The sequence below is a fragment of the Plodia interpunctella genome, chromosome 16 (assembly GCF_027563975.2).
Source record: "Plodia interpunctella isolate USDA-ARS_2022_Savannah chromosome 16, ilPloInte3.2, whole genome shotgun sequence".
Lineage (NCBI taxonomy): Eukaryota > Metazoa > Arthropoda > Insecta > Lepidoptera > Pyralidae > Plodia > Plodia interpunctella.
In genome coordinates, this window is record NC_071309.1 from 3802739 (window position 1) to 3817092 (window position 14354).

Genomic DNA, 14354 nt, shown 5'->3' on the forward strand with positions numbered 1-14354 from the left:
TAATTTAGATACTAATTAATTGGGAAGTAAAATGCATACATGTATTGATCAATTTCATTTATAGTAAGATTTAGTATTTTTTAGTTCTCATTATATAATTTTAACTCTTTATGACTCCAGCATTTGTGACGTCACTTCGTCCCTACTGCCATGCAAGCACCATATTTTATTTTTAATTTTTGACATACCTAATTGTCTGACCTGATAAAGGCAATAAAATGACTTGAAGTTTTTTTTTTAATTTCGGTCACCGGGGCAAAATTTTGTAGGCCAATATATGTTTGTTTGTTAAAGCTCGACTTTTGTTGGCGAACAGAATGAAAGGTGGATTTATCGGTTAAAAAATCTGACTCGATTGATGCTTTAAAAATATGGAATCACTTTTAAACGTATCTGATCTTTGTGCGTTCGGCCAATTAACTATATGATTGCATAAAATAAAAAAATTCGAAATATTAACATTTGTACAAAATAATGGACGCAGAAACTGGCACACAACACATCCAAAACCGCAAATATCTGTGATCACACTTACAAACAGTGCTGAGATTTTAATTCTGGATCATATCCCTCACGGACCATACAGATACATATACTTCATGATATCCTACTACTTTGTAAGTAACATACTTTATGGTTATGTATTGCCATTTTATTTATCTGTGAACAATTTATTATAAGGCGTTCAAGATACTCAAAACAGGCAACCAAGAGCGATAACTAAAATACCTACAATCAGACACATATCTGACAACTTTATGCCATAATATTTATGCGGTATAAAGCAGAGTTTATGACCATTATGTGTGATCGTTATGACTTCGAGTTAGTGCGTTTGATAGCCCCGAAGGAAACAATAGTTACAGATTTATTCATTTATGATATTATACTATAAATACGCGGAACATTACAGTTACATTAGCAACATAAATTTATAAACGCAGAAACCGGAATTATTAGCGTAAATTGCAGATTGTTTTGTTTATGCAATTGACGCACGTTTGTACACAGCCAGCCACATTCCATACAAAAATCGCGCATGCATACGCGTTTTTCAGTCAGGTGCACCGGCACATAAGGCCACAACCTGTTTAAAAATTAAACCGAATGATTTTCATAAATCTTATTGAAATAAAGGGTTGTTTCGGTTGTATTTTGTGACATCTCCTGCTCATGTATTTTTGCTTATTCAACTTATTTATCATTCATCCAATTCCTAAACGTTATCTATAATATTTATTTGGTAATATTTCCTTCAGGATTTTACAAAATTCCATTGAATCAATAAAATATACACGATAATAATGCTAAAGTTAAGTTAGGAATAATAATTGCAGCGTACGATGCAGAATAGAAAAGAGGTCATAGGATGAATTGAACGGAGCAACCGTAAGTAAACAGAGATAAACATAGGTACTTACATCTAGAGAATCTACTTCTTAATGAAATAAAACTGCAGTTAAAAATACCACTTATATTAAAATTATAAGGTCAGCGCCGATTAACTAATCTTTTCGGGTTAAAGGTTATCTCAATGTAGGAAAAATAAAGCACCATTAGTGCAATTTGTTAAATAAGTTTGTTTGTTCCTGGGTTCAAATTATTACAATTTCAGTCATTGAAATTTTGTATAAAATATTTTGTTTTCTTTTTTTATATTGTAGCTTAACAATATTTTCAAAGAAGTCTTTTTTCTAATTACTAAAATTCTACTAAATTTACTTGCCAGCTCATTCCATAATATAATTCTACAATATATATATATATATATATTTAATAAGTTAAAGTAGGTACCTACATAGAAAATATCTTGACCAAATTTTCATGTTATTGAAAAACACACATTTTAAATCAAAATAATATCATCTGCTACTTATTTGCTTAACCAACTTGTCAACAACATCGATATTGGTTCAGCTGACATTATCAAATGTTTGGAACAGCTGGTTTGCTCATCAGTGCATCTTCATTTTGTTAATATGTACCTAATATTAACAAAATGAAGATATTATTTTGAACTTTCAAAAAAGTTTTATTTTTTATTTAAGTGTTGGGCTTAAGGTTTTATGTTGCGCCGTTTTTGCCAATCATGCAATTTTTTTAAAATAAATGTTTTCAATTGTAAAAAGCATATTTCGTTCTAAAAAATATTTTTGACTGTCTTACAAACACACTCTTTATTTATATTATTATACACCGATCGTATAGTTACTAGATTTTATTTTTCCTTTGCTTCTGTGTCCACGATTTCATTTTACCGATCGAGTCGTATCCAAAGGACTGTCAAAACAAAGCGTTCCAGACCAGATATACTTAAAACATCATATATTATTCGCGAGGTCGAGTATTCACTAAATAAATAGTGTACGTGCAAACCGAATGTTCGTGTGTTTGCAGTGCCGAATGAGTTTGCAGTTGACACTGGCGCATAACGATATGCGCCAATATAGATACATATAGTCTATGAAAGTGAATTTGCATGTTATCATTAAATTTTAGAGCTCCGTTCCCGAAAGATCTTTTTTTAGACTAAGCAGCCAACAAACATTCGGCTGATGGTTAATGGTCACCATAGTCCATGCAGCAGTTGCGTGCAACACCAGGGGGACACGCGCGTTGTCTACTTTGTGGCCTAGGGTCTTTTGCCGCAGCACCCTGTAATGAAATTGCCTCTCTCACTCTTCAAACTGGAACACAACAATACAAACACTGCTGTTTTGCAGACATAGATGAGAGGGAGGTACCCATGAAGACGATATTTGTGTCAAGGTCAAACTACTCAACCAATCTTCTTGGAATGTTGTGTACCATAAATTTTTGATTATGCCAAAAAAATTAAAGGTTTAATATTATCATATTATCGTTTATCACCAAAGTTATTGAGGTTTAACATAACAATGAATTTATGGACGTAGTTTGAAACTCCAATTACTCCAATTCATATTTTATAGTGTTCTTTCGCTCTCCCGTGCAATGACCATGGCATAGGCAAAAAATAAATAAGTAAAAAAGAATTGCCACAATTTCTCAATGAAAATCGACTTTGTGTGAACCACTGCACTGAGCCTACCGACACTCTAAGTATTATAATAACACACTCTAAGTATTATAATAGATTTTATTGGATAAATTTTGGATTTAGTTTTTTATGTTTTGACTATGCACATATTAGGTATTAATAATAGGTACTGATAGCCCATTTTATTTTTTGGCATATTAATAAAATTATGGTGTATAGTCTGAAGAACGAATAAGGATATCTTCCATCCCGGGAAATTAACTCACCCGTGGGAACATCACGCGGGCGGAGACGCTCGCAATAGCTAGTAAAGTATATTTTTCAAATCTTCAAATCCTATGCATTTTTAGAGATTGGTTATTAATTAAGTTCTCGCATTGATAATTATAATTAATAGCAATTATACCTTCAATATGAAACAACGTAAGCACGCGAAATGTTTTGCAACTGCCGATAATTTTACTGTCTGTTCTGTTCTGTGGATGTAGTATGAGACAGTTAAAGGATTTTAAAGCCTTTATGGCTGATAGGCAACGATATCATTCCTAAAGAAAGTTGACAACAGACATTTCGACCGATCATAAAATCAGAGCAGAATTTTAAAAATTACGTTATTTTGTTTTACTTCGGGTGTCAGCTGAGGATGAATCGTACTCGCCAGTATGAGAGAGAGAGATGTCTGTATTTTATTGCCATTATGTTACCCAACCGTGAACATTGACGAGTGTGTCTAGCTAGCAGTTAGCACTAATGTGCTTCCACGCCTTCCACACATAACAATACGAACTAACGATAAAACGAAGTCTGGATAAGTACTTTTTCTTGTAGCGTCTCGCGCGAAATAGCTTCTAACATTCTTGTCACTCATACATCAAGCGTAATTAAAAATATGGTAAACTGGTAAAACAGTGTCTTAAAAGCATTTTTATATAAGATCTAGCTGCGGTTTAGGGCTTCGCTCTAATAAGTACCTCTGTATTATTTTTGTTTATATTGTACTACTGCGCTTAAAAATCCTCCGACCTCCGAATTGATCTCCGTGGCCTAATGGTCATCATGCCGGACTGCTACACCAGAGGTCTCGGGATCGAACCCCGGTCAAGTCAAGATGGAATCTTATAGATTGACTTGTGTCTTGGATATTTATCTATATGTATTATGTATGTATATGTCATAGAATATAGTATAGTTGAGTTAGTATCCCATAACACAAGTGCCTAACTTACTTTGGGGCCTTAATCTGCGTGATTTGTCCCTATTATTTTTAAAAAATCCCCAACTAGATTTTATTACTGCAGTAACAAAGAAGTATAGAATAAAAGATAAAAAACTTAAAACATAAAAATTATTTTTTATTTCAACACTAAATGTATATTGTAACTAAAGAAAAAACAATAAAATTGCTCGTCAAATTATGAATAGATCATGCAATTGACATGGATACAATATTTCATCAACATTCATGCCAATAAAATAATTTATTTGTCATAAAAATGGTGCAGTTATAATAAAGGCGTCTCGTCAACAAGCTCATCAAAAACGCATCAAAACTCTTGCGCCAGCCATTTTTGAGATATGCCATTCTGTACATCAATTTGAATAGCACTGATGAGATTAGATAACACGCAAAAAGTTGGAATTTTAATAGCATTTAACATTGCGAGTCAGCTCTCTGATTCTAAACAACGTGATCTGACGTGTGTGTGACTTGTTAATATTTTCACATGATATTTGACCACTAAATTGTTTTAATCAATTTCTTAATAAACTTAATTCATAAGATTTTTACAACTTAACTCGAGCTAAGAACGTCAACTTTCAATTATTCGTCGAATAGGACCTGTAAAAGTAATCGGTGCTATTCGAATTGGTAAGCAAAACGGCGTGCATCATTTTTAACATGCATTTGTATAAGTTCTGCTTTATTCTCGACAGAAACGTACAGAAAACTGGCAATAAAACAGTAACGACTTGGTTGCTAGTTTGCACACGCCTTGCCCGAAGATATGATTACTGGTTGCGAACGTCTGAATGGACCTTTTCAATGTTTTAATACCCACTAAAGCTCGCATATGAATCGCTCTGCCTTACTGATTTTACGAGTGCAAATCGACAAGGACATTCTCACACATGTTTGTTTACTGCGAAGACTTTCATTTTTTTTTTAAACATTTGGCGAGTGACAATTGCGTAATTTTCACAAATGACAGTGTGTTTATAAATACTGAGGTTGTTTATTTTATTCAGTTACAATAGTTTTTTGTGCCTCACTTCGTCATCTCCATCTGAGGATCTCACTGAGAACTTTGACATTGCCGTGGCCATTATTGTTTAAAAAATATATATTTTGACAGCCTTTTCAACTCGAAAAAGAAAAGGTACTTTTATAAACAAACACAACATGTGTATTTTTGTGTCGAAATAAACATTTCAAGAATTCATTTTGTACGATGTATAAACAAATATTGAGAGGCGCGAAAAGCCTTGATGGGTATGTTGGAATATGTGACGCGAAATATGGAATCCTCGGTACGTGGGACTAATTCACGCGAAAGAGTCCCGCAAGACATTGAATTTTTGAAGGGCTCACCCGCCCTGTACATGCATGAGAATTTTACAAATATTCATCCCAAATCTTCAAGGTACGCGGAGCATTTTCAATACCGTCTGAACGCTGGAAATATTCCTTTGTGAAGATTAACAAATTGCACGCTACGATTCCCGGGAGTTGTATCGACATTTCGAGAGTAATAAATGCTGGAGATTTACATAAACCACCGGGTACTTTGACAGTCGAATACTGATGAGAACCGGGAGTAATAGCCGTGAGGACATTAAAGTACAATTCGCTTCGAATGTCACTTTAACAGAATATTTTGAACAGACCTATGATAATGTTTAAGCCGAATATATAGGTATGATGGACTAGCTGCGCCCCGGGGCTTCGCTCCCGTGGTAATTTTGAGATAAAAAGTAACCTTTATGTTATTCCAGGTTATATTTTGCCCGTGTAACAAATTTCATAACAATCCGTCCAGAAGATTTATATGCACGTATATCCTCACAAATTTTCGCATTTATAATATTAGGAGGAAGATGCTCTTGGACCTGCGCTTGGAAGTCGACATTAGCATAGTAAATATATATAATATATATGTATAATACTAGGTAACAGTAGTATTTTTTTGAAGTACATAAGTCATTCAAGTCGATTAAAGAATTTAGAATTCAAAAGTTAAAATGTTTTCTTATTGTTTGAATCTATAAAATTTGCTGAATGGAAAATATGATAAGATTGTGCGGGAGCTATTCGATTGCATTTGTAGAATGCATTTTCTGATACAAAGGGCGGTATTAGCGGAGAAGTCTGAGACAATGGCAAATACAGGAACAACCGAACGACGTAAGGATAATATATTGAGCACGGCAAATATCCTCCACCATGTGACATATTGTTTGAGATGGCGAGCTGAAAAACCTCTGTTGGCCTCCCTTTGTTCTCACTTTTGAAATCTATGACTGTTATTTTTCGGCCTAATTTGTTAAAAAAAACAATTGATATGTCTTTTAGTGACAATCTCACATTTAAAAAAAATAACTGGCTATGACTATCCTTTATTTGGAACTGAAAATACTATAGTTTGTTATATTTGACAAGTTGGTAGCAATTTTAACACGCCATTCAAGTAATAAATTTTAAATAGATGAACTCTTTTTAGGTTAGTTTTAAATGGTGTACCCACAGTTTTGCCCCACACTGGTGCCATAAAGAATAAAGTTGCCGCCATATTGACGTCATGGTTAGAAAACATTCGTAAAGTTGTTTTTCACCCACAACTTGCTAAATGCGCTTTACCTGTCTGTACCTAAAGAAGCACTTACTTTAGTAAATTATATAAGTTCATGAATCAATTATATATTGCAAAAAAAAAATAAGCCTAGACGATCATTGAAATAAATGAATGATCAACAAGCAATATAGATTGAGCCACAATTTTCGTTCAAAACCGCTTGGCTGTTTAAAAAATCGATTAAGTAAAGGATATCAGATCTAGTATTGAATATCTTGTTGAAGTTAATTGGATTGGCTGTGGGCTCCAATTTCTGCTCGCCTTTCAGACCACTTATTCGCTTCGCTTTTAATTTTTATTTAAGTACTTTAAGTATAGTTGTGTTCTAGTCTAGGTGGTCTGGGACAGTGTTGGCTTAAATTAATTACTTCACAGAAGTTAATTACTATGATTATTAAAACAAATGATCGATTATATTCGATCGCAGAAGGTGAGTGCTGAAAATCAGTGCTGGGTATTGTGTTCAGTGTACACTGAGTCTTCACCTATTGCACGCATACTCCAGTTTCATGTTTTCTCCAAGTTCATTTTAGTGAAATGTTTGTTGGGTGTATATATGCAATAAAAATTAATCTATTCTAAATTATTTTTAGTTCGCGCTCAACTGCGTCGTCATACCATCCTTACCTTACCTTACGTCCGGATTTTGCGTTGAGTATTTCATTCCTTGAGATTCACATACCTATATCATATAAAGCATATTGAACATATAAATTTCAGATTGATATACAGACAGACACAGACATATGAATGATCTTGTGTCGTAAGATTTTTTGATATTCAAGGCCTAGTACCTATGGGGTGAGTTAAGCACTACTAGGCTATTTTTATTTTTATTTTCATTATCAAACTATTTTAAATTTAGCTACGTATTTGTTGGCACTGTCTATTCTGTAGTTTATTTTTTTAATACGTATTTGTTGGCACTGTCTATTCTGTAGTTTATTTTTTTAAATGTCTGTGGCGAGTACCGGCGACGGGAAATATAATAGGAAAAGTTTCATTTAGCTAATTAAAAATAAGCCACCCTCGGGTACAATTCAGATTTATGCTCATTATTCAGCCATGTCTGCCATTTTAATACGAAACGCTCGGTCTACCGGATGAATATAAAGAACAATGGAATATTAACAAAGTTGATTATGTAACATAATAGGGACGTTATTGATTAAATTGTTGTTTCATTATTTGAATGAATTAATTGAGCATCTAAATTTACATTTTCATTTCCAGACAAACAGGATTTTTACTGAATCACTGTCAAAAAATATACCATACTAGCGGACCGTCTGCTTCGCTCGGGTAAAACCAAAAAAATCATACACGTAAACATTCCTCAGCAATTACACTATAAATTTTGAAAAAGCTCATGAAATACGTTGCGCAGTTTTAAAGATCTAAGCATACATAGGGACAGATACAGCGGGAAGTGACTTTGATTTATACTATGTAGTAGAACCACTAGTTTTTATTTCTAAAAGAGAACTTGAATCGGCAACAGGCGACATACGGCTCAAAACGATTTCCGTCGTCAGTCACCTCAATTCGTAAAGTTTTAATGTGTGTACTTTAGTCCGGGAGAACGAGTACTCCATTTCAAGCACTCTTTCCTCCTCTCCAACACAAAATAAAGATAGCACAGGAGCTCGTTCTTTGAAATTGAGTTGACTTTATGTACAGTCGAGGATAGATAAACCTGACTTATGGTGTGGTAGAAATTAAGTCAGTTATATGGTGCGTTAGTTCTGCTCATAAGTGTACCAAAAACCGTAGAGGAATTTCGTCCATCTTTTTTTTTTGCCAAAATTAATGCTCCTTACTTTATTAAAGTGCATTACGGAATTTAAATCGCTCCAATTTGTGCAACTATTGTATGCCCCAATTTGTGCAACTATTTTCAAGCATCACGTTGATAAATATACAATTAATTATCGTCATATTCTGTATTATAATTATTTTAGAACATCACTCTTGTGGGGCTCTTTCTGCTCTTGTTCTTTAACAACTCCCAAACATACAATGTTAGACTCAACACTCGATTACTGTGTTTCATTAAACGTATTTTAATTTAACTTTCAAGACTTCCTTCGCGGAAGGTTGAAGATGCGCAAACGTTTCGACGCCATCAAGGCTAGAATTAAACTGAGTTTGCCAACTGCCAAGTACCCCGCACTATGTAAATCCGACCGACGTAATTAGAGAATACTGCGATCGTTGGAGTCGGCTAAATAGCCCGTCTGCTCGTGTTAACCGACTCTAGTGGAGACTGAAAACCTCCTTTATGTTCCTGCATCTGCAGCTTTAGGTATGAGCTCTCTGTAATAGTGACTATAAAATAGGTATGATTCACTTGATTACATACGTGATTTGTAATGTTATTTTCGATATAATTTGTAGCTGCCTGACTGGGCGTATTTTGAAACTACTGAATTTACTGGGGCGTCTTGGCGACTGTAAGAGTAAGAGAGTTTTCGCTGAAATTTCCACGGGAACGGAAGAAATGAATGTTCACGCGCGTCAAACTATAGAGTAATTTTGACTCTATAATTTGAGTGGAAATTGCTAACTATCTAATCGTATATAATTTATGAACAAATCATGTATTTAATAAAATAATAACTATTATTTATTTTATTAAATTTTGTGTATTATAGTGATAACTTTGCTATGTTAGATTTAATAGAAACATAGTAAGTTAATAATGTTCTTTGTAAAGTTTTTAGTAGAGATCTTGAGTTTTTCGTTTGGTTTACAACTATATATAGCGTCATCAGACAACCGTAAAAGGCGACGTTTGCGAGACAAAATGTGATCGGATTGAGTAAATAAATAGTCTGCGTCGGAGTGCTCATCAATCTCGTCGTACAAGTGAGTTGTGTAAGTTTGCAGCCGACTACACAAAATAACCAAAACCCAGATGTGTACATCGTCAACGTCCTTGTGCAATAGCCGCGTGAAAAAGACAGAGCGAAAGGTTGTGACTGAAGAAAGAGACAGAGGGCGTGAAACTATCCATACTCGCGTTTCACGTATGTATGTATTTAGAGTTTAGCATTTTAGACGGGTACAACGACGACACATTTACCAAATTCTAGAGAGTAATATTGACGTCGCCTATAAATTTAACTATAACTTGCTATTTACTAACCCAATTCTAAATATTATGTAATGTTGCAAATCTTAGCGACCATGTGTTATTGTAAACAGACCATGAAACATTAAAAGTAGTATCTCTGATTTTATTATCCCTATGAATAACACAGGCATAAATTACACAGAAGAAACACATTTTCAGCTTTTGAGTTTTTGACGACATTTTTGACTGCTTAAACATGCACAAATAAATTATAATTCTGCATCTTTATAATTTGTGATCGCAGAGTTCGTCGCCCGTCGACCTGCAACCTCACTAAACTTTCGTGAGCGCGACACTTAACAATTTAATTGTCACTCATTAGTCCTAAGGCGATGAGACCAACGCTGTTTTAATTAACTCAGTAATTCATTGTCATTTCATTAGCTGTATGCTGTGACCCGCCATTTTCACCCGATTCAGCAGTGTTTTACACTTTAGCGCAGCAGCATCTGCTGTTGATCAATAATGCAGACAGTTCGCCGGTCATATATTCTATCACTTTCAAGAAAGAGCAATTGTGCTCAAAATCAAGTCTATAAAAGATGAATTGAAAATGAACGCCAGTGAAAATCTAATAGCAATATCCATTACAGAATGCAAACGATTAATTTTAATTGAAATACTAGCTACCATCTTCATTAGTGGTTATTTCTATTTAGTTCTTTTTATATTATTTTGTCTGAGTACCAAGCTTAAAGCGAGGCGCAGATTTGCTAGAAGAGTTGACATCAGTATAAAATATTTTGGGATAAAAGCAGGGACAAAAAGAAAAGTTATAGCAATAATCTTCCTGGATACCGCTGAAAATTTATAGCTCATTGAAAATTCCAAATATTTAGATAATCATTTCACCGGAATAGATATGTAGTCGGGTAGATCGTGGCACTATTTGCTATGCCGGATGGCCCGCCCCTCCCGCCGACTTGGCAAACTGCACTATACAGCAAACTGCAAATCATACCGAGTTTGTTAGGTCAACGCTCTCGCCTGTTACGTTTTATGTGTTCCTGGTGTCACGACGTCACTCTAATAATAGATAGGAATGCTTACCATCAATATTATGCATTTGGTATGCGAGTTCCTTACATATGCGCAACGCGTTTTAGCAAGCTGGTGCTATTCTCTTCATAATGTGATGAGTCGACGAACAATAGCCTCGGTCTATTGCCAAAAGAAGGACAAAGAATTGTATAATACCAGCTATTTGTAGGCAGTAGTTTGATGTAATGACCTGTCGATTTATTGCAGACTTTAAGTATTTGCATGAGGCAAATGAAACTATTGGCAACGTTGTTTGACATTGTCCTATTTCAATCTCTCGCAGCTTTTCTAGTAAATCACAGAGGAAACTAAAATCTTGAAGACATAGGTAGCCTCTTTCAATCGTAAAGAAACAACCAGTAGTAATAATTCGTTAATTTTGTCGCAAACTTTCCTCATTTCGTCTTTAAATAAGATTATACTTTGCGGAATAGGGTTTTGTAAACCCAGTAACGCTACACAATCTAATGGGTTTTATATTTCACCGCATTATAATACGTGTTTAATTAAGTACGCCTCGCAACTCATCAAACTTTCATTATCAGCCCTGAAATTGCGCGCACGTGAACGAAATTCATTCGATCGATAGCTTTTGTTTGACTCCGTCTCCGAATACGATGTAATTGCCTTCCCTTTCATTATTCAACTTTATGCAGTCATTTACTGGCGGTAAAATATAAACGACGCAGAGGTAGGATTATATGAGGTGACTAAGTTATAAGTAACTCCGTTATACACTACACTTAGTTGGCAACTAAGTTATATTACTATACTTTAATGTCGAATACGTAAGTTAAACATATTAACCGCGTGTTTAATAAGAGATATTAAACAAAACTTTTCTATAAAAAATATATGGAAACATCAAGTTTACAAAACGGTGACAAAATTATCCTTGACTAGCGGCCCGTAGCGGCTTCGCTCGAGAGTAAAACCATAATAATATACTTTCCACAAGAATCATACTATAGATCTATTATAACCGTCTCGTAGTTCTCAGTTTCTCGGGTCTATATATCCATATCGGACAGAGGGCTACGACTTTTTTTTTATTGTAAAGATTGTTTCCGGAAAAGTCGGAAAATAGTGATCACTCTTGAATTTACTCTTACAACTACTTGTCCTATCCCTAAGATATTTACAGTTTTTGTGTACCTAGGGAGTCGTTACCAGGGGCACATTGTATATGCGGGATACTTCTGTACTTCGTTTAATTTACGGTTATTGCGAGAAAGTACGTGTGGGTAGATGCATTAATCGTAATATGTAAATGGGGTATGAAATATTGAAATTGCGAGAGTGGTTTTACAATGTCTACGATTTAGAGTCTTTGTTAGAAAGTTACTTGTAGGTACTGTTTCTTCGTTGTTAATGTCCTGGTTATCCTCTTAAGTACGTTTATTAGTTCAAGAAAATGTAAACTAATTTACAATTCATATTCCCGTTTGTCAAAAATCATTTGAAACATCAAGGTTCATGCGAAAAAAACATCGTGATTGACCTGTACAGTATAATGACTATCTAATTCATTAGAGCGTAAGCGATAGATGGCGTTAGTCATAAAAATACGTGTCAGATGTAATAGATAGGTTTGTGTAATATTACACTCAAATGAGAAGATATATGGTACGGAAACTTTCGGCTTTCGATAAAAAAATAAAAGACAGGCAGTCACGGGTTCTTCGTCTATAGTACAGACGTGAAAATAATCCAATCCCATCCCAATACAAACTAATATTATAAATGCGAAAGTAAGTTTGTTTGTTACCTCTTCAGGCATTATCTTCTAAACCGATTGTTATGAAATTTGGTACACGGGTAGAAAATAACCTGGAATAACACATATGGTACTTTTTACACCGACATTCCCACGTGAGCGAAGCCCCGGGGCGCAGCTAGAAAGATATAAAAATAAACAATGTTATTATTGTTGCAGATCGAGGATGAAGGTAACCATGGCAACGATGAGACGAGGCTGTTCATCCTGTCCACACTCGCGGGTCAGCACAAGCCCAGGGTCTCCTGTGCTCTGTGCAAAGAGACTCTCCATGTCTTCGACCGGTACCCCTTGGTCGACGGCACCTTCTTCCTCAGCCCTATACAGCATACCAGCAGCGCTGTTGAGGTATGTCAAGATATTTGGTAACCAACTTTAACTGTTATTCACTAATTGTCGTATATTTTTATTTTGTCATTTCATGTCATTTTCTGATTTGGGTTGCCATGCCGTGGCATTAGTGGATAATCTATTAATTTTTCATTAACAAATTCAGGTGGATCTTCTTTATTTGTTAAAGTACAGTCTGCCTTACTTATTACTACTTGTTACCACAGGGGGATTAGGTTTTTCTGCCCCGAACTGTACGTACATGTAACAATAAATCATTAATAAAACGTTTAATAAATCATTTTTCCGAAGGCTTTCCAGAGGCAGAGTTGGAAACCAAAAAAATATCTCTAATTTGAGCGATTTTTTGGTTTCCACCTCTGCTATAGCGTCGGAGCTCAAGGTCCGCTTTTCTACGTTTTTTCTTCACTTCGCACACTCATCGCACAGTCTAAGAGACTATAATATCCAGAGGGTTTGTAATTGAGATTACTTTTTAAATCGTTCCTCTGCCGTCAATTTCATCACTCAAAATAATTTGGCTAAAGTCCAGCTTAATGATCATGAGCCAGCTTAATGATACTGAGTACTTATTTTTATCCGACTGTTTGTTTCGTTAGACATAAAAGTAGCGAGGTATTTTATTTAAAAATAACAAAAAATATATACCTAATTAAGTTTTCAAACTGTCGCGAATACCTGCAGAACGAAATTCTTAAAAGTTCAACCAAAGGTTGGATGGTAAAAAAGTTTAGTCGTTAAGACCGCCACAACTGTGAATATAAGTGGCTCGTGTTTTGTGAACTTTTGATCGCGATATGACGTTAGATAGTTCAGGACGATAGCTTCACGTTATTTATAAGAAAATAATTATGCCAGTGTCTTTTATACTAGGTTGAACAAGATTGATTGAAGTAACTTCGGCTAAAATTTATTTTATTAACTACTCATTATGTATTCGTTTTATATTTTTAACCATCCCAAATATTTTTGCCATATATATTTTCAAAAACACATCGGTTATTTCAAGAGACGAAATTTCAAAAGCGCAAGACAAAGGAGATAAATCTTTTATAATCGCTTCCACTGCTTATATTTAAAATTTAAAAAAATACATGTTAAAAACATCACGACGCATGCGATGCCAAACATGTGTTCGAATTTTAACTTCAAACAAAATTTCATTTCCATTTACAAGCA

At 34.7% G+C, this 14354-nt stretch overlaps 1 protein-coding gene across 1 annotated transcript in view; it reads left to right on the forward strand.

Annotated features, from left to right (window-relative positions):
* The window catches only part of heca (headcase), a 57266-nt gene that overhangs the window by 41210 nt on the left and 1702 nt on the right, over window positions 1-14354 (forward strand). Inside the window, exon 3 of the mRNA XM_053756286.2 lies at window positions 12984-13172. Coding sequence (XP_053612261.1) covers window positions 12984-13172 — 189 coding nt within the window. The remainder of the gene's footprint in view (window positions 1-12983; window positions 13173-14354) is intronic.